The sequence below is a fragment of the Lissotriton helveticus genome, chromosome 4_1, assembly GCF_964261635.1.
Source record: "Lissotriton helveticus chromosome 4_1, aLisHel1.1, whole genome shotgun sequence".
In the NCBI taxonomy this organism is placed as follows: Eukaryota; Metazoa; Chordata; class Amphibia; order Caudata; family Salamandridae; genus Lissotriton; species Lissotriton helveticus.
Window position 1 is genome coordinate 701,786,368 of NC_136063.1, and position 21,315 is coordinate 701,807,682.

At 43.9% G+C, this 21,315-nt stretch overlaps 1 protein-coding gene across 1 annotated transcript in view; it reads left to right on the plus strand.

Annotated features, from left to right (window-relative positions):
* PRKDC (protein kinase, DNA-activated, catalytic subunit) overlaps window positions 1-21,315 on the plus strand; it is a 3,158,350-nt gene that overhangs the window by 226,705 nt on the left and 2,910,330 nt on the right. The window contains exon 16 of the mRNA XM_078687323.1: window positions 2,923-3,075. Coding sequence (XP_078543449.1) covers window positions 2,923-3,075 — 153 coding nt within the window. The remainder of the gene's footprint in view (window positions 1-2,922; window positions 3,076-21,315) is intronic.

Consider the following 21,315-nt stretch of genomic DNA (forward strand, 5'->3'; position numbering starts at 1 on the left):
GCTGTGGCTATTATTATCCATATAAGTGGGCTTGAGCATATAATGCGCAATGCAACAGAGCTACAAATAGTTCCAAGGTTCCTACACATAGGAGCTAACCAAGCACGCCTTGGGGCACAGTAAGCTTTACAGGAAAACAAGAAATGACCAAGAGTTTCCTTCCCAGTTCCACATGAGGGGCAGATGTCACACCCCCCAGAGCCCCATTTTGATGTCAATGATCTTAAGGGAAGGGCTCCAGCTCTTAGTTGAAATAGGAGCTTCCTATCACCTGGTTTAGGAATAATATCCCAATATAACTCCAAAACCGGGTACATTTTTACTTCAAGGAAACCCGCAGACATAGATCCATTACTAGAATTGCACAGACTCCTGCTCGCAACATACTCCCAAAATATTTTTTTAAGAACAGTCTTAGAGGGAAATAATGCACCTACAGGGTCAAGCCATAGAGTACTTAACCCAAGCTCGAACAATGTAGCCTTTAGTAAATTAAGCCAGCTGATTTTGTGAAAGCTGTCCGCTTTGATGACATTGATAAAGCCTTCGGCATAATGCGCAAGCTGAGGAGTGGTCCAGAGTCTACGCCAATATAAGATTGGTCGTAATCTGGCTATGTCCTTGATTTGTTTCCTACCAAGCTCATGTCTTAATGGTAGAAGTGGAGTACTTTTCGGGGTACCAGTGAGTAGCCTTAGAAATTTGTTCTCTGACCCTTGTAACAAATTCAAATTTTCAAAGCCCCACATCTCAGCTCCATATAGTGCAGACCCTATAGCCTTAGCTTCATATACCAGCAAAGCTGGTTTAACGGGTTTGGTCAAAGACTTCTTATGTTCCAAATTAATGGCACCCGATATTTGCTTATGTCGCAGGGTAGCAATATTTATATGCTGACTCCACCTGCTATTGTCTGCAATAAGAATTCCCAAATATGTAAAAGAGTTTACCACCTCAAGAGGCCGCCCACTCATGAGAATCTTAGATTTAAAGCTACGATGTGGCTTAAAGGTCATGAGCTTAGTTTTAGTGGCATTCACCTCCAAACCATGGTCCCCGCAAAAGGACTCGAAAATGGACAAAGCACGTTGTAAACCACTAGGCGTTTTGGACAAGATTAACGTATCGTCCGCAAACATTAGTATGGGGATTTTTAATCCTGAGAGAGATGGAGCGTCTACTTGAGCTGCTACCATAGGTGGGACAACACCATTTATGTATAAAGTAAACAGGGTTGGAGCCATTGAACATCCCTGTCGCACCCCTCTTTGTACAGGAAATTCCTCTGTGACCTTATCGTGGCCGCCCCACTGTATTTTCGCAAAAGTAAGCTCATGCAGTCGCATCACCATGGTCAGTAAATCCTCAGGAACCCCCAGACAATGTAAGACTTGCCACAGTTTCGCACGAGGCACCAGGTCGAAGGCAGCCCTCAAGTCGACGAATGTCGCATAAAGGCTGCCTCCTCCCAGGACCACAGTCTTCCATTGGAGCAATTGGAAACGAAAGACTTGATCCACCGTGTTTGTTGCCCTTCTAAATCCCGCTTGGTAGGGTGATAAAATATTATTTTCTTCTGCCCAATCAAGGAGCCTATTTACCACCACACGGCCGACTATTTTTTGTATGGTGTCGATCAGGCTTATTGGCCTATAGTTACTCGGCTGTGCTCGGTCCCCCTTTTTGTACACCGGGATGATCACTGCCCCTCTCCAGGAAACCGGGACCTCAGCAATGGAATTGATAAGTAGATAGATGTATTTACACCACCGCTCTTTGTCGTTTAAAAAAATGTCTGCAGGGACGCCATCCGAACCAGGAGCACGTCCTCTATTCACAGCTTTTATAGCAATCATAATCTCTTTATCAGTAAAAAGATTACCTTGGGGGAAGGACATAGTGATACTGTCCTCACCAGCAATCTGAGTATTAAAAGCATACTGTGAGCTAAAAATTTTTACCCAGGCCTCCTGCGGCACATTATTGTTTGGCGATTCCTCTACTCTCTCACTACCCCATTTAACGATATTCCAAAACGCTCTTGAGTCCTTTCTATCACTGGCTTTCTTCAATTTGCACCAGTGAGCCTCATCCCACGCTCTTTTCGCTTTCACAATGCAGGCTTTGTAGCTCTTTCTGGCTATACGGATAGTTTCGACCACCCTCCTTTTAATAGCCTGGCCCAATACTAATCGTGCAGCCCTACATTCTGCATTGTACCATTTTGCGTCTTTTTTAACTCTAGCTACATTGCTCCTTGCGGGTTTCAAAAAGTACCTTTTAATTTTAGCAAAAAGAGTATCGTGTATGTCAACCACCTCCCCCAAACCAGAGGGGGAAACACTGATTGTTTCCAAGGCTAATATAGCTTTATCAGTTTCATAGTTAATATTATCAATAGCCTGTTGGTTAGACAATACACTAGCTCATTTGAGCCTGCGCATGTTGTTTTCAGGGATGACCAAAGGTGGAACGAGAGCGTTCGGGCAAATTATATCTGTCCCCCCGGACCACCATTTGTGCTCTACACATAGGGGGTTATGATCGCTCTCAGGTCTCATAACAACCTCCATATCAAATTTTGTCATTTACAATGCCAATAGCTCTAACTTTTCCAAAGGCGAAACCATTGCATTGTAAATGCTTGTTATTTTTACAACGTCAGATCCAACAGTAAACTAGCTACCTAGTGCGTCTGCTAATTTGTAGTACTCTAACTAGGGCTGCATCTGCAACCTTCATTTTGTATTTCCGAAGTTTACATTTGTGGCCCAGGAAGAGGTATAGAAACTCTTGATTTATGTTTGATGTGCACTGGCTCGCTTGCTAATTGACTGCATTCGTTTCCACCCTTGATCAGCGACAGCCTGGATGACAGCAGAGTTTTTAATTTTGTCTTTAAACTATTTTTTCATACCATAGGAATCTGTTCTGGCTGAGGAAATGTTTACATTGGTAAACTCGCCCCTGCAGTCTCTGAACCGTTTGCTCTATGATGAGCTTATAAAATCTGTACTGAAGATTATTGAGAAGTTGGACCTTTCTCTTGAGAAACAGAATCTTGGTCAACAAGACGTAAGTTTTTTGTTTTAATAAATGTGGGGGTTTGTGTAAATTGAGGCGTTCTGCTCTCGCCTATTGATTTAAAAGGCCGAAAATTTGCAGATATCAGCAACCTACTCATCATTTTTTTAAATGCTTACTCAGAGAGGGCCAGTGAAATTGTTTCATTTAGCATTAGTTCAGCTTTAGGTCAATAATTAATTGTATTAAATAAGGTGCAAAACTGTTAATCAAACTCCAGTCATAGTAATGTGTTTTTTATGAGAAATGTTCATAAGTTTTTATTTTTAGATACAATATTGGTTTCATCTGTCAGGATGTTGGATGCCTCCTACTAGGTACGATGTGAGACTGCGCTCTTCCCAACCGCACTCTGTTCTTCATTCCGACTCTACAAGGTGGCGGCTGGGGCGCCTGCCGAGTAGGTGCGCGCGCTTCTAGGGCATCTTGAGAAAGGCAGCCTTTAGTGCAGGCTTCTCCGAGTAGCTCGTGAACTACTGGTAGACTCTCCAACTATTTGAAAGTATTGCCCCTGTGTGCAGCCCAGCCTGCTAAATTAGAAGCATTTGCTTGTTTGAATTAATATATGTATCCCAAAATTGAAAAGTGGGTATTCGAGAGAAACATTTGGGTATTTTCAGAATGCATAACCTAATGTCTGGAGATAATTGGTTGAATTTCTAAAATATGTATAAAGCTGATATTTAAGTGATCAATCATGTGGTGTGAAGAATTATAACTAATATCATTAACTTGGTACCCGTTCATTGCAGTTATGGCTGTTATGTATTTTGCAGGTAGAGGCAGTCCACATTTTTAAAGCTTTTTTCACATTACTGATGGCAACCATGCCTGATGCACTGAGGTGATCACTGCTAGCAGCAAGTATGCCTTATGATGGCTGGTAATGCAATCTTATCCGATGTGGTCACTACTACAACACACATAATAGTAGTAGCTCATGATGGTTCTTATTGAAAATCAGTAGCACTTATTACAGAAAAGGTTAGAGATCCCTGCTTTAGAGGACATTTCAGTGGCCCGCGCACATGTGTTTTGTAGGGCTACTCGGTTGTAACTCTGGGCGTAGTTCGCGTAGTAGTGATACGCGTAGCTACGCGAAGTGCACATCGCACTATGCAAGCTACGCGAACTGTGTAGTGCATTGTGCAAAATGCTGTTCGCACTGATTGCACAGTGCCGGATGCTTGTCCGCACTGTGCAATCATTGCAAACAGCATCTTGCACAGTGCAAGCGGTCGTTTTCTGCTGCTCGAGTAGATTAGTACTCGAGCAGCAGCTTTCTCAACGCGGACTGGTAGTTTCTCATTGTGAGCGGTCACGAGCATATGCAACCACTCGCAATGAGAAACCTGACCTCCCCGCGTTGAGATTCTCGCCGGGAGGTTTATTTTCCACGCTCGCAATCGGCAACTTGATGTTGCTGATCGCGAACGAGGAAAAAGTCTTGACGGGATGTTATTTTGCTCTATCGCGGTTGCCAACTTGACATTGAGGGCCGCGAGCAAGCAAAAAATGCCTGATATGTATTTTTGCACTGTGCTACGTGCAATTCGCGTAGCACGTAGTTGTGCAAACTACACAAACTACGCTAGCGTAGTCCTACGCCCAGGGTTACTCAGTTGGCAGTTCATGTACTGTAATTCGATGCTGCACTGTTTTATTATCCTACCAACACCCCTCCCAGTTGGAAGATTTAGAATTATATTGCTTCTCTCTTTGGTTCAAACTCCTGTCTCTGCCAGAGTATGGCTTTTATTCCTCTTCCTGGCTACTCTAGAGTCTTGCATGAGCTCACCCTGTAGCTTCTGGCTTCTTCAATACATTTCCTTAGGCGCTTCCCACACCAGTAGCTGGAAAGAACTGACAATGATGCATATACATTGAAAAGGCTTACATAATTACTCTAAAGATAATAACAGAATACTCTGTTTCTGTAGCTGCAGATCTGAATCCTCATTTGTGTGAACTTGTAATGACCACTCCAGTGGCATGCATTGTGAGAACCACTCCAGTGACTTGCATTATGAGAACCACTCCAGTGGTGGACATGTATTATAACCACTCCATTGGCTTGCATGGTGAGAACCACTCCATTGGCTTGCATGGTGAGAACCACTCCATTGGCTTGCATAGTGAGAACCACTCCATTGGCTTGCATAGTGAGAACCACTCCAGTGGTGAACGTGAATTATAACCACTCCATTGACTTGCATAGTGAGAACCACTCCATTGACTTGCATAGTGAGAACCACTCCATTGACTTGCATGGTGAGAACCACTCCATTGGCCTGCATGGTGAGAACCACTCCATTGGCCTGCATGGTGAGAACCACTCCATTGGCGTGCATGGCGAGAACCTCTCCAGTGGATTGCATTGTGAGAACCACTGGAGTGCATGGCGAGAACCACTGCAGTGGCGTGCATGGTGAGAAATAACAGAACTGGAAAGCTTTGACTGATCTATTCCCTTTTCACCAATCTCACTCTGACACTTTTTGTCTGACAGTGTGTACCTTGCTGTCAAGCATATAAATGGGAGGGAGCTACGGTAGTTTTGTCTTCAGACTAGTCTCGGCCTGCATTCTGACATCTGAGATTCCTGACATTACCCATGAGGATATAGAGCCTTGTTCTACTGGTAACTATTGCAAGAAGGTTCAGTTTGAGCTAATCACTTGTTTTCTTACTAAGTACAATCATTTGAATGGAGTCTACTATTAAGTAGTCTGGCAAAATCACCTTGTAAACAGGGTTGTATTCTGCATATTTACGTTAGGCAAGGCACAGGTCTGAAAAAGAGTAGTGGGGGGACTAACCAAGTAAGGCAGATATGCAAGTGATATCATGGCATCTGACTCCTACACGTTGTAACCCACATTGTCTTACGTAACACACTCTGTACATTGATTTACACACTTGTATTGTTTATTGTCAATGTGTAATGTGTATGTATGATGTAAAGCACTCTGACACCCTACATTGGGGTGAGTAGCTCTATAAAAGAAATGAGTGTTTTTAAAAAATTATTTACACTTCTAGCCGAGTACATACAGTGATTGAACAAAGTCGAAACCTTACCCCAAGTCGATTAGTTTCCCTTAAGTACTGCTGGAGTACATGCTGTGTGCCTTTGTTTCTCAACTATTGCATTGGCATCTAGTGTGAGGCTCAGATAACTCCCAGCAAGGATCATATTAAGAGAAAGGAGAGCTGATGGTCCATCTAGTTTGGCCTTTATCCTGGACCCAACTGGCGATGAAAATAAAAATCCCTCTCGGTACCTGCACTTTGTTGCTGGGAATGGAAAGCAAACAATGTGTCCCGGTGTAGGAAAATTACACCTGGACAAATTCAATATGCTTTCTTGGGGCCCAACTTCTTGGCAGGGTGGACGGCGTCCACACTGCGATAATAGTGGATGGATGCCGTCTACCCGCTTTTACGCCTGCCGTTAGGATGACTTAACGATGAAGGCACAAATCAGTACTTGTTTAGCAGTCATTTTCATTAGAGAGTATGTAAAAGTTTTTCTTGCTACTGGTAACTATAGAGATGTTAATAGCCGCTTCATTTATTTTTTAAAGTTTCAGATGAGCTTCCTTCAAAATGTTTCTGTGAAGTCTTTCTTGACGTTGCTAGTGTGATTGTTAATGATCTTTTTTAATGGCAATGCGAATAATCTGTGTGGAATTTTTCCTGCATAGTGTTTGTGAAGGCAGATCATAAGCATGGACCCAAAGCACCGTTTGCGTGAGATTACCTTACCTGTGTTCTTTCGAAATTTTTCACTAAGCGCAAAGTCATTTCATACATCTGTTGTTATCTGAACAGCACCAGGTACATCTGCTCCAGTTATGGAGTTCAAAAAGTTTGGAAAGGCCCAAGTAGGACATGTCAAATGTATTACCTTGCACAGTATTTTGTCTTAATGATGCTAACAAGATTTGCAATGAAAATTACATGCATTTTGCTAGACTATAGTCCTATATACCGTAGTCGTGGAATTGGTTGTTTTCAGAGTGGACGTGTGACAGATGCCAATCGCTTTAAGCAAAAATTACTGCTGGTTGATGCATTACGGAAGACAGACCAATGTGATGCAGGCATTGCTGCAGAATCTGCTTCAGTAGGTGTTCCTTATTGCCACCTTTCTGGTTGATATACACTGCTCCCTACTCTATTCAGAAGCAGTAAGCTCATGAAAGATAGTGTTAAAGAATAACATACCTGTAAATAAAGTACTCCAGTTTTGATTTATTTTATAGAGTGACTAAATAATAGCCCTTCATCCTCATTGAGGGGTAGATGGCCAAAGGGAGTAAGCAAGGCCTTAAGCTTTTCAGCCTTATAGGTACAGTAAGACAGGAATAATAAAATGGAGAGCCTACATACAGATATCTATTAACTAACTTTTTTCTGACAGCTGTCTATTATGTTCTGACTATTCCCTGACAGGAATCAAGTGTTTGCCTCGTTGTGTCTCTCTTGGATTTTTGCTTTGTTTGTTCTATACCTTACTGCTTCCTCTGTATTTCGACGTTAAACTACCACTCAGCTTAGTTTCTTTTGATACTGTGGGTCAGTGTTCCAGGCGCCATCCCATTACCCCGGCTGGCATTAGGAGGACAGGCTTTGTGGATATAGTTCCATGTTAGTTTATTCTTCTTTAGAAAATGACCTTTTGCTTTGCCAGTAAATTAGCTTAGTTTCTTTTTTCAACTATACTGCGGATTATTCAACAAGGAAAACAGTTATTTGGAGTGATCTGGAAGTTGCATTTCCTATTTTAAGGTGCACAGTAATGTAGGTTCTCCTTTACTCTAAAGCAAAAATAGCATAATCGAATTGCACCAATTTGTTTGTCACAAACACATCGGTTGCAGCTCTAATTTTCCTCAAAATGGTAACAGGAGACAGAACCTTTGACAGAGCATCATCTTTGTCCCAGGCTCTTAGCTGTTCGTGGTTTTGTGAGATTATATTTATTCAAAGGCCTTCCCTTTGTGTACCATTGATGCAGAAGTTGAGAACACCAAGCACCATAGTCATGCCAGAGGTCAGATGGGAAAGCCATCACAGTTATATTTAAAACAAAAGGTATTTGGTCAAAGGAATGCAGTCTGCCCCAGAGCAAAACTGTAAAACTGTGAAAAATATGGTTTCTGAATCATTAGGGAACAATGTAAGTGGAACAAGGGTGTAGGTGAATATCCTCAACTAAAATAACTTTACTCTATGGATCAAAACTAAGGAAACATTGTTAAGACATAAGAATTCAAGCTTTTTGGCTGCCACTGTCCTTGCTGGGCAGAGTTTACCTCATGAAAAGGGTAATATTACCCCGGTTTATGTATTTCTTTACTAATATTACTTTGGTTCTCCCTAGTACCTTTTTTTGTCAGCTCACAGCGTTGATGATCAAGTTGGCTTGGGCTGACAAGCAAGCGCGGGTCAGCTGGAATGTGCTTACATTGCTATACCATATTGGGGAGGGGAGGGGTTGGATGGAGCCCGCCTTTGACCTATATTACAAGGCAGCGCAGAGTGCACATGCTTTATACTGGATGCACGGCTCACCGGACACGCCCCACCTCTGCATAGAGCGGGTTGTGGCGTACCTCTCCCACTGTCGGCACTTATGTTTACGCCCGTGGACCGGAGAACGGGGATACTAGACTCAGTTAATGCCACAAAGCATGCTTGGCACCACCTTTTAAAACTGCAGGCGGGAGCCATTTATATTCCCCGCTCACGCCCCTGGATTGGTGCCACTGGCTACCCCCGTGCAGGAAAAAGGGAGTTACACGAGCTCTTCATTCTATAGGGGTCCAGACAATAGGGAACCTGTTTGAGGGGAGCACAGCGAAGAGATGGGGATCGACGAATCTGGAGTAACCCTCCTCACTACATTTCAATTTCATAGAACACGGCAAGCACTGCTGAATATCCTAGGTAACTACTTGGCGGAGCCTCCAGAACTAACCTCCCTAACCTATGTCATTAAAACTGACTCGCCGGCCCGGATTGTGTCTAACATTTACAAGCGGACCATGAGCTATAGGGTAAATCACTACACTAAAGCCCGCCTCGCCTGGCAGAGAGACTTGGGTAGGGACATTGATGACGTTATGTGGAAATAATGCAGCGAAAGCACAAAGCGCATTTCTTTAAATTGAAGACACAGACTGGTCCACTTTAAATATCTAAACAGGACTTATTACACCTCAGAGAGACTATGTAGGTACGGTCTGTGGGACGGGCGAATTGGGAGCGCTATAGTGCGCAGCTTGCTGACTTTTTACACTTGGCTTGGCTCTGCCCAGGGATCACAACCTTTTGGGACTTAGTCTTTAAAGAGCTGGGACAGGTGATTGACTTGCCGCTTTCCCCAGAGCCGGCACTGGCTCTATAGGGCTACTCTAAACCGATACCAAAGAGGGTCCGTAGGTTGGTTGACATGGGCCTGCTACCAGCTATGCGCAGGGTGGCAATGTGCTGGATGTGAGGCCCGACCCCTACTATAGCCCAGTGGCCAAGAGACATGGTGTACTGCAGCACGCAAACTGAACATTTTCAGTGATCTTCTTCCACCGCGTGGTAGACCCAAGAATTTCTGGGCACTGTACGAAACATATTTGGCAACTAGGGAAGGGGTCTCTTCGTCACATGAGGCTGGTGACCAGGAAATGAGTGCAAGCGGTTCTGCTGAATAGTTAAATGCGGTTGGGTCTGGTCTCTTCAAGCTGATTCTGAGGATTGTATGCTGACCAGGTGGGTGGCGAATTTGTTTGGTTACTTCTGGATCTTACTGCGAACAGGTGCGCACTGTGGTGTTGGTAATGGGGCGGTAGAAAGTGTAAGAACAATGACAGGACGTTATCTGATTTGTCTAGCCTGCTAACCTTTGAAACTGTGCACTGTGTTGTCTGAAAAGCATGTGTCCTAGCAATTGCCATGTAAAAGGAACAAGGTCTCATGATTGTATTGAAAAATCAATAAAGAAATTTTAAAAACAAAAGTTTAAGCTTTTTACTTCAGTATACAAATATATTTGAAGAGTACCCAAGGCTTGTAAGATTCAACAGTTTAGCATCAACGTTTAATCTTCTTCAAAGAGATGCCTGTTGACCTGGTCTGCTTCCCAATGTTGAAGGACAGGACAGTCAACTGCCATCAAAGAGATTCTCTTCTCCAGGGATCAGTGCCAGATTGTCTGTGCCTCTCTTGATAGGACCTTGGATATTGTTCCCTGTTTTACAGTGCTTTAAGGTTGTCCATCTTAAGCAAAATATATGAATCTGAATTCGATTGGAGGAAAGATTTCTGTGCTGGCTGAACTGCATATGGCTCCACCATGCTGATGTCTTATGGCTTCTGTGAGGTTACCCGTTCCCTTGAGCGAGGGCTTCCTCTTATGAGTTCCGCAACTTTTCACCAAAGCATCTGTCTTGATGGACAGAACTGAAGAAGATTTTTTTGTTTAAATGGAACTGCCTGGAGATGGTATGACATTTGTATATCTAAATGTCTCCCTACTGTTCTATGTCTTCTAAGACCACTGATCCTTCAGCTATTATTGAAGAGGACGCATTGAGAAACCAGAAGGTGTATGACGCTATGTTGTCTGACAGAAGGGAAAAAATTATTTTCAGAAACCAAATTTTCATATGGATAGCTCCTAAAGGTGATACTTTAGCTAGCTTTGTGTCAAGCATAACTCCTAGATGCTATACATGCAGACTGGGTGAAGAATGAACCTTAAGAGTTATCTGTATCCCTGCACCCTGAAAGAAGATTTGGTGTTGGCTGAGGTGTTGTTGAAACTTCTAAGTGGAATGGGCTTTTACCCTTCATTCATTTAGTTATAAATAAACGAAGATGCCTTTTTACCTTAAAGCTTCGGCTACCACTGCCTTGCACTTGCAGGTCACCCAGGTGGCCGTCTTCATGCTTGACGGGAGAAATTGGTGTTTGAAGTGGGAGCACCATCCCTGGAATCAGAGTAATTTCATTTGACTGTTCAATACAGGAATCGGGATATATGCATACTGTAAGTTAACAAATGCCTTTCAGTCTCCTCTAAGGAGGTGAGGAATATTTGCTGGTGGCAAGCATCCTTAATTCCCATCTCTTCACCAATTTGTTGGCCAGCTTTAGAGATAGAAATTAATAATGCAAATCAAGGATTGAACTCTTTAAACTTCACTGTAAAATTGCATGAGTAGAAGCCCTTCTTTTACTGTTTGGGCACCCGCTGGACTGCCTTTTTCTGAAGAATGGACTGCACCGCCTGAATCAGCTAATCCCTAGGTCTCAACACCCTTGTTTGAATTCAGATATCTTGACAATCATAAGCACAAATCTTAACTTGGCTTTCCTCTGCCACGAAGGGGAAATGGTTGGTGGTGTTCCCCCATCACCTGGGCGCTGGTCAGTGATGGCAGAGAGACGAGGCACTCATTGCTGTTTGGTTGTAACCTTACTGGCCACAAAAGGTTGTTGGGGAATGTTTTTTCCTAAGGATTGCTATTTCTTGAAGTATTACCTCAGAGAAGGTGATTGCTATTTTTGACATTACTGCTGCTTTTGTGTTATCCATTTGGGAGTACAAGAGTTGACTCCTCCCATATCCTAGAAACCGAATGATGGTAGGCTCTTTGGGTTTTCCATGTCTCACAGAGTTTGTTTCAGCCTCCATTCCCATGGGTTAGATCTCGTCATCTGAATAGATACCAAAAAGGTATGAGGATGAGCAGTCTATACCTGAAATGTATTGCTGCACTTGAAGGGACATCTACTTAAAGAGAAGCCATTAGGATCACGACATGAATAAGCCAAGTCCCCATAATATTTGGCAGCACTGACTGTTTTGTCAGTAGTAAGCACAGATTATTTTAATCTACATTTAAATTCCATGTCTGTTTTGCCTCCAAAGAACCTCTAGAAAATGATTCAGAGTATTCCAGCTTTCTCTATTGCATCAGAGAAAATGCAATACAGCTAGCAGCTCTCACTGTAGTTGCTGACATTTGGCAAACCACTTGTCCCCACAGATACTAGCTTCTTGCTGTTGTTTTCGGTGGGGCTGATGGATTGGCGGAAAGAGCTTTCTTCTTTTTAGCCAAAAAAATAAACTAGTAGTCCATTGGTGTAGTGTCCATTAGAAAGAAGGATCAGTATCTGGTAATCTTAATTTCCTTTCCATTTGGTTATTGTGAGAAGCTGGCTTGGTATATGATGCACACATATGTAAGTGGGCACCCTGCACCATTCCAGACAATCTTAATGGTGATTTTAGTGGTCTTAGACAACCTTATTTATTTATTTATTTATTTATTAAGTTTGTATAGCGCGACAGCTACCCGTAAGGGTTTCCCGGCGCTGAAATGACTAAAGCAAACAGGAGGTTTATAGGGAATTATTGGACAAAAAGCCAGGTCTTAACAGCCTTGCGGAAGCGAGGATGACAGAGCTCTATACGCATTTCCAAAGGAAGAGAATTCCAAAGTTTGGGTCCCAGCCTAGCGAAGGATCTACCACCCATTCTCGAAAGTCTAAACTTGGGGGTACAAAACAAGTGTTGGGATGACGAGCGAAGGGAACGAGCAGGGATGTAAGGAGTTACAAGGGATTGAAGATAAGAAGGGGCCGTACCGATCTTGATCTTATGCATAATGCATAAAGCCTTGAATTTTATTCGGTTTTCGAGATTGAGCCAGTGGAGTTCTCTAAGGCGCTTGGTAATATGGTCCATTTTTCGGCAACCACAAAGGAGTCGTGCAGCCGCATTTTGGACCAGTTGGAGGCGACGTATGACCGCCTTGGTGGCCCCCAGATCGAGCACGTTACCGTAGTCCAACCTGGAGGTCACCAGGGCAGTCAGCACAGATCTCAAGGTGTCAGAAGGGAGTATCCAGGAAATTTTTCTCAGCCACCGGAGGATGGTGAAACAGGTGGCTGCCACTTTGTTTGCCTGATCTTTCATAGACAAACTCTTATCGAGGATAACTCCAAGATTTCGCACTCGTTCGGAAGGAGTGGGTAATAAGCCCATGGCCGATGGCCAATGTCTCGGACTCCAAACATCAGGTTTGTTTCCAAAAACTAAAACCTCAGTTTTACCACTGTTCAATTTAAGAAAGTTTAGGTTCATCCAGCGGGAAATCTCGCTGAGGCCAGTTTCCAAGGAAGAGGAAGAAGTGTAGGAGTCAGCTTGGGATAGAGAGAACACAATTTGCGAGTCATCCGCATAAGTAAATAAATTTAAGCCTGAGTGATGTGCAATGTGGGCCAAAGGAACAACATAAAGATTAAAAAGCAAAGGGCTGAGAATAGAGCCCTGAGGCACACCATAGGGAGAGGCATATGTGCTGGATGTAGACGTGTGAGAAAAAACTTGAAAGGTCCGGTTTGAGAGAAAAGATGTAAGCCACCCAAGGGCTTTTCCGCCAATGCCGAGTGAAGCAAGATCTTTTAGGAGTATACTATGGGAGACACTATCGAAGGCTGCACTGAGATCAAGTAATATCAGTGCAGCTGTTTCCCCTCGATCCATTAGTAGACGGAGATTTTCTGTCACTCCGAGAAGAGTGGTCTCCGTGGAGAAACCTGGACGAAAACCAGATTGAGAAAAATGTAAAAGATTGTTGGTTGCCACAAAATGAGAGAAATGAGTATGAATATGTCTCTCAAGAATTTTTGAAAAGACGGGCAATAGGGAAATCGGACGAAAGTTAGAAGCAACATTAGGATCTGCAGTTGTTTTTTTTAATAGCGGAGTAACCATAGCGTGCTTCCAACAACTAGGAACAATAGCGGAGCTAAGTGAGGAATTTAGCAGGGCGCAAATAGTGGTAAGCTGAGAGAGTTCTAATTTGCGCAGAATCGGAATGGGTAGAGGATCTAATGGAGAACCTGATTTGATATTGTTCAGGATCTCAGATAGAGTTGCAGGGCAAAGATCAGGCCAAGTTAAGAGAGAGGCAGGTGGTGAACTTGAAACTGTGCAAGCTCTCTAAGTGGTATCTGTGGAGAGAAGCCTTCAGGCTTAGTCCAGAAGGAGGGAGTGAAAAGCAGCTTGTTTTACTAGAACATAATCTTACAGGTATAGCTTAAGTGGAAAAGAACCACACATTGTATTCATAAAAATAAGTATTTATTATAAGACACTCACTAACATATATACAATTAACTCCTAGCCGAATATATACACAATACTTTTCAATAGAAACAGGTATGTAGCACGAAATACACAGTGGTCGCCAGGGGGAGACCAAACCATCTACTAATTCAGTGGTGTGCGAACCAACTACTCGAGTCAGGACTATACCAAGAAGACTTAGAACTGCCAGAGACCCAAGAAGCTACCCGAGGTAAGTAACCAGGAGCTCCACGGAGGCTGTGTGCAGAGTGGGAACATGAAGGTGGGATCAATGCATGTCAATGGGTAAGTCGTGGTTGCAATTTTAAAGAAGAAGGACCTTTCCCAGTGGAACCTGAAGAAACCAAGTTGAAAACAGAAGGTTGGAGAGCCACCCCACTAGTGGATACTCTGGGAACCAGGATACCTATACCAGGGAAGCCGGGTGCATAGGTGTGAAGTGGCGTCGGAAACTGCTGTCAAACTCAATGGGAGACTTCAGGAAGAAGGTGTAAGTGTCCGGTGGAACCCAAAGGTGGATTCAGGTTGAGAAGTACCTGCAAGCAGAGGGGACAGAGTCTTTGCCACTCAGGAGTGACCAGGATGCATGGAAGACGAATACCCACCAATGTCGAGTGTTGCAGGGAAGTTGACGGTGACCTTGGATCTGAAGCTGTGAGGACTCAGTGACGCTGTGGAAGAACAGGAGCCTTTCACGAGCTGTCCCACTTCGGATGTTGAGAGTTGAGGGGTCGGTGTCCGAGAGCACCAACAAGCCTTGGCAACGGCAAACAATGTGGAAAACGAAGAAGGTGCTGTGTTGGGACCAGCAAGGTCCAGGTGTCTCACCACAAGCAGGGGAGTCAGGGCAGGCCCCGAGCAATCAGGGGAGCCCGCAGAAATCATAGGAGGCTCTCAAGAGGACCCACAGGCCTTAGGAACTGGAGTCTCAAGAGGACCTCAGCAACTCACCAAAGATGCAGCCCCACAGTGTAAGTGATGTGGTGAGGACAAAGATCTTGGTCACAGGAGATGCTTGAGGTTGGGGCTTCTTGGAGCCCGAAGATCTTGGTGGAAGGAAGCCAACAAGCCTTTGCAACAGAAAGTCGACGCAGTGCATAGGGGTTCGATTCCTTCGGCTCTGACAAGGGATACTGACTTCAAACTTGGTGAGAGGACAGGGCAGGTCTCGAGGGATGTGAAGAACCACCACCTGTGTTGCTGAGCCTTTAAGAGTCCATGGGAGCCCGAAATCAGCAGACCGGTCAGCTTAGTTGGAGTGCCGGCAGATGCAGGGAAGTGACTCCTTCACTTCAAGGTAGATTCTTTCAGGTGTCATGGATGCCCACAGGCCTTGGAAGGTTACTGTATGGCGCACAGGCATGGACGTCGCAGCGGACGAGCAGGGCGACGAGATCAGGAGCAGCAGGAGTCTTGCCAGTTGCAGCCTTAATGCCCAGAGAGAAGTCCAGTGAAGTCCAGAGTGCCCAGACGGACGACTAATCTAGGGACCAACCCTCAGATAAGCCCTTAAGTACCCCAAGGAAAGGGTTGGAACGATTCAGGGTTTGCTCAAAGGGGAGGGGTCTGACAGTGGAGAGGATACTCCCATGTCCAGTTTCGCGCCAGTGCCCTGAGCTGGTTTGAACTGGACTATGGAAGGAGGGCACCAAATGTGCCCTTCAAACAGACTGAGTGGCGCTGGCAAGTGCTCCCAACCGGCCCCAATTCACTAAACCCTGTCTGGGAGGTGGTCACACTGCCCTGTGACAGGATACCTACTGTTCTGCCTTCCCCTGCTTGAACTTGTCTCGGCAGCAGGAGGGCAGAATCGTGTCTCTGGTTGGTAGTATCCATGTTGTGCTGTCCTGGTCTAGAAGACTGGGACTGGGAGCACAGAGCGCCTCCCGGAGGAGCTTTACAGTGCATGAAATCATACTAAACACACCGTTTACCGTGTGGGGGTATGATTCCAACATGTTTGATACCAAACATGATAGGGTTCGTTACAGCCAGTTTAGAGATGATCATTGCGTATTGACTCATGGCCACTCTATATATCTTAATGGCTGATGCACTTACAGCCCGGGAGAATGAACTCCGAAGGCTGTAGGTGTGTCCTGCTCATGCAGGGGCACCCTCACACTCCGAACCGAACACCCTGCCTTCAGGATTGAAAAGGCTTGCTATAGGGGTGACTTACAGGTTTTAAGCGCAATGACCTTAGATATAGGGAAACCTATATCTTTCGTAAGTGGTGCTAGCACCAGCTTACACAGGCTGCAATGGCAGGCCTGTTGTTTCAGTTGATTGGTCCCTCATGGGTGGCATAATACATGCTTCAGCCCATGGGGACCCCTGGTGTACCTATGCCCTAGGTACCTCAGTACCATATACTAGGTACTGACCAGGATACACCAGTGTCCAATCTGTGAAATACGTACCATACCAATTTAGGGGAGCAAGCACAGAGACTGGGGTCCTGATGAGCAGGATCCCATTCAGGCTAGCCAGAAGCAGCATAGCACCAGGCTAAAAGTGGGGGTAACCATAAAATCAGATCCTATTTTCCTACAGCGAGCTATATGCTTATAAATTCTGGATCAAAAAACGTTTGTGTTGAACACTTAAATAAACATGAAACCAAAAAGACTACTGTTCTGGCTTGAGACATTGAGAGTAGAGTTTAGATTATTGCAGAGGTCTCAAAACCGGGGGATTGGCACCAGTGTTTATCTAATAGCTGTTCTGTGGTGACCCCTTAAAAAGCCACCATGCAATCAACTGAAACACTCTGTGTGGAGGTGACTCCACTAATGGGGCGTTAAATCCTCTAACCTAGGTGTATCAGTGCTCATATTAGCATTTGAAGAAGAACTAGGATTGCTACATGGAAAACAAATTTAAGCACGGAAACAGCAGTCTAGGATGTTCTGGATTTGTGTCCTCTCACTAACAATTTCTCCTTAGAATGCCATTAAATAGTCCACCTGTTTTCTGTGTTGCCTGGGTCTGCAGGAGTCAAAAGTGGCAAAGCTGGCACAGAGACGGAGGAAGAGGCGGGAGATGCTTGCCATATCACTGGAAGGCAGAGAGCACTTCAACAGACTGACAGTGCAGATTTGAGGTAGAACCACCCAGGCTACATTATAGCCTGGGTGGAGAACATTCCCAGGCCCCCTTACCCATCGGAGTGTAGTGTAGTTCCTATTATCCCAATAGGCTCTGCGCATTGGAATAATATCTTCAATAGTATAGACCTAGGGCAGAGGTTAACTAGGTCTTCTACCGACGATATTAGACTTAAAGTTTTGTGTTTGCCAGCTAGCTCAGAGTTCACTAGAAACTTTCTCGAATAGGCAAGGAGGATTTTAACCTCCCTGGATAGACAAGAAGGGATTTAGTTTCTGACAACCATAGAACATGACAACTTTGCTCTCCCCTAATCAAGAGTGTATCTCTAGAGTCGTGTGAAAACAAAAGACAACTTATTTTACTCAGTCAGTTCAGTGCATTCTTAGTTTCACCAGATTGTAGAGAAAAGGAAGAGACGGGCGTGTTCAATAAAGAATGGTGTTTATTGATCAGTCTCTTTTCTCATACAAGAGAAATGAATCGCTATTATTGCAATACTTATAGTTAAGTAAAGTGCATACAGTAAAGACAGAATTATAAAATAATACTGTAAAAGCATTGATATGGTTTCTGAGCCATATGATACTTTAAAATGGATAAAATAGATACATACATATATACATTTGACTAATCGTACTCAACTGGTGCTTCTAACCACGCCTACCCCAGTGTACCTGACCTAAGCCTAATACGTGGGCGGGAGTAGATGAGTAGCAGTTTTTAAGTTAAGTTTGTTTTGCCAAGGGACTGACTCGAGAATTCTCTGCAAGGGGTTATTCAGTTCTGTACCTGAGATCTAGAATGGTGGAGGGCTGGTATCTCTTATCCCAGGTCTTGATATTCCAGCTGCCTGCGAGGGCTGCTTGGAAGCGCCGGAGCTGGATTTCTCAGCAGGAGCAAGGCAGCGTCTCGTTCTCAGCGTGTCAGGAAGGAGGGGCAGCGCCTGTGGGCTTCGCTCTCTGCTGGGCTCCTCGGCACGTCTCGCTGCTCCAATCTCGTCACCACCGCATGTGTTTGCTTAAGGCAATGTCGGTAATATTTATACCTGAAAGGTGCCGAGATTGACGTAAGGATGGGCATATATACGTCAATAAGGATGTCATATGAACTGGTTCGTTCGCACATTCTTTACTGAAGTTCTCGGTGAAATCAAAACAATGGTTATGGGAATTTCCCAGGTCGCTGTAGGTTTGATTTGTTTTGAGAACTCCGTATGCCTTATCAGGGGCTGGAGGAATATCGCTTGTCTAATTAGATGGCATGCGTTATAACCTAATCAGATAACGCGCTTCTGTGCCGTGGTGTGGCTTAATCAGATAACGGTTTTTGCACCGTTGGATGGCTGCTAGTTAATTATTAACCAAACCGGGGTCAGGAATAGGGGAATCGATACAGTACCTATAGGAATACATCACACCCACTCCACGTAGACTATGTCCATATTTACAAATCTAGGCATAGTGAAATCAGTAGCGTTTGTGTATACCGTACCACCCCAAAATACATTCATATGTATTCTGAAAATTGGAATTATGAAATATACGAAACACAATCACATGTACTATCACGTGTACTATATGCACAAGCAGTCTAATAATGCTAAACATATAACGCATATTTTCAAATTCAGCATGAATAAATGCGAACACCACACATGAAATGGCTCTTAATACAGAAAAAAAGTGCGAGACCATTTCATCACAATCATAAAGTTTTGTATGAGAGTGCTAGAGGATAGCTAATGTCTCGTGACTACCTAAAATAGAAATTCAGAACTCTAAGAATAATGTCTACTTTAAGCAGAAGATAAGTGTCCCAAAAAATCGTAAATATTTTGGAATTGGGGAAAAAGGTTCTTGCAGTCTGAACAAACTGATGAGAAAAAATTTTCATATCGCTTTTTTTTAAAAAGTTGAAGGCCAAATTCAGGATGCAGGGAACTCCGAGTGCTAGTCTGCTCAAAGTTATTCCTGCTGCTCTGGTGAAAACATCATATCATTTAGACTGTTGAAAAAACTGTCAACAGCTTCTTGCGTAAGTTCCACTAACTCGGAAAAAGTTGTTACCATGCATTCATGAGCCTGAGCATGATTGCCTCCATTGATGTTTTGATCAGCATAGCTGACTGAAGGTCGTACCTGACCGATGCTGCTTTCATCTTGTACTTCACTACCCCTCAATCGTAGTGGTGAAGTCTCCACGAATGCCGTCATCAGGATTGGGGACAGCACATTGCATGAGCCGTTACCGGACCCAACAAGGTATCTGCGTCCATTGGCACATCCGATTGTAGTGCCAGACAGGTGTCCAACACGCATTCTTCGCCGCATAGCAAGCACCTTAATACAAGCATAACACAACTTTGCCACATTGGTCTAAATGAAAGAAACCAAGTCATGTTCAGGTCCCGAAGCCGTGCTAGTCCAAGGACTTTAGTTATGCGGTCCCGGTAGCCAATGGCTAGGATCATTTCGTCCCTTGTCGCAGGTGTTTTGTCTGTGACATGGTTTGCCATAGCGAAATAACAGGATCAAAAATAGGAAGCCTGCCACTAGTCCCAAAAGGAGAGGAAGTCCGCCAAAAATTGAATGGACAAAGTCTGGAAAAATACCCAGGATGGCTTTGAATGGTGTTAAAGCTCCTGAAAACACGGTCTTAAATACACATAAGACACCACTGGTATCAGAAATATTTAAGATTTCGTTCAGTATTTCTGCGAAATGTATGGGGGAATTAGTTGATAACAATGAATGAATCTCTGCCGTTGTCCTTGCAACTTGGAGATCATACGTTTCTTTTGATGACGTTAGCCTGGTCGGCGTCTGTAGGAGCACAGTCTTCATTCTGCTTAAAGTATCAATTCGAATAGAAGCAATTTTCAAATCGGGCCATAACCTTGCCTCCCTGTCTGGAGAATCGTTAGGGAACAATACTCGTTCACAGCACATGACCTTCCTAGTCACGGTTATGAGATAAGGTTTTCCAGGCAGCAAACTACAACATCTGCGATCTACTATTAGAATGTAACTCCCGTTCGAGAGTCTCCTAAAGAATGGTTCTATTCGTGTTGCAGGTGTGCCTAGCTGGTAACATGAAAGGTTATTTGAAGTCCCTTCACAGGCTCCATGCAAGCTAATACCCTGACACAGAAGTGTACCGCTTAGTGACCTTTCACATTTATTGCCACTGAGAAACACTTTCTGGCCTTTATTACTGACACATTCGTGTGTATAGGGCAAGTTCCATATTGACTTAATGTACCCTTTACCCAACCTTTCATACTGGCCTGCCTGTATATATTTTTGGCAGAATTGAAACTGGAAAGTAGTTATCGGAATATTTATTATTCCATGTATTATCCATTCAATGACAGGTCGTTCTGACATTGTCAATGGTAATCTCTCAAGTTTTTCAATGCTCAGAATTGTATAGTCAGCACCCTTCTGTGTCAAACTGATTTGTTTATCAGTAAGGTTAAAGATATTAAATAATGACGTTGTGTTGATTAAACGCCAAGGCACATAGCCAGAACGCAGATTTTGTAACGTCCAGCCAAGCTGTACAATAGAACGCAATTGGGACTGACCGTGTTGTAACATCAGTAAGTCTTGCGATATTATATCGATTGCTGAAGACACAATGCTGTCCAGAGAATATATTCTGGAGGACAGAGTCATTAACCCATTGTCCACCACAGAAAGTGATTTTTCCAAATTAATACGGTCAATCTCCCGTATTTTTTCTGCTGTCTCAATTTGAGTTACTTTCCAGGCTTCGTTATAAGCTGCATATATAGAGGCCGCTATGAAACGTTTTTGACGCTGTTTGCGTGGTCCCATAATGAAATCACGCAAGTCAGCACCTTCTGTAAGTAAAGTTAGGTGTTGCTTAATTTCAGCCAGTGTGGACGTTTGTAGCCATTGAAGGCAGAGCTTGCCCACGCTGTAGGTGGT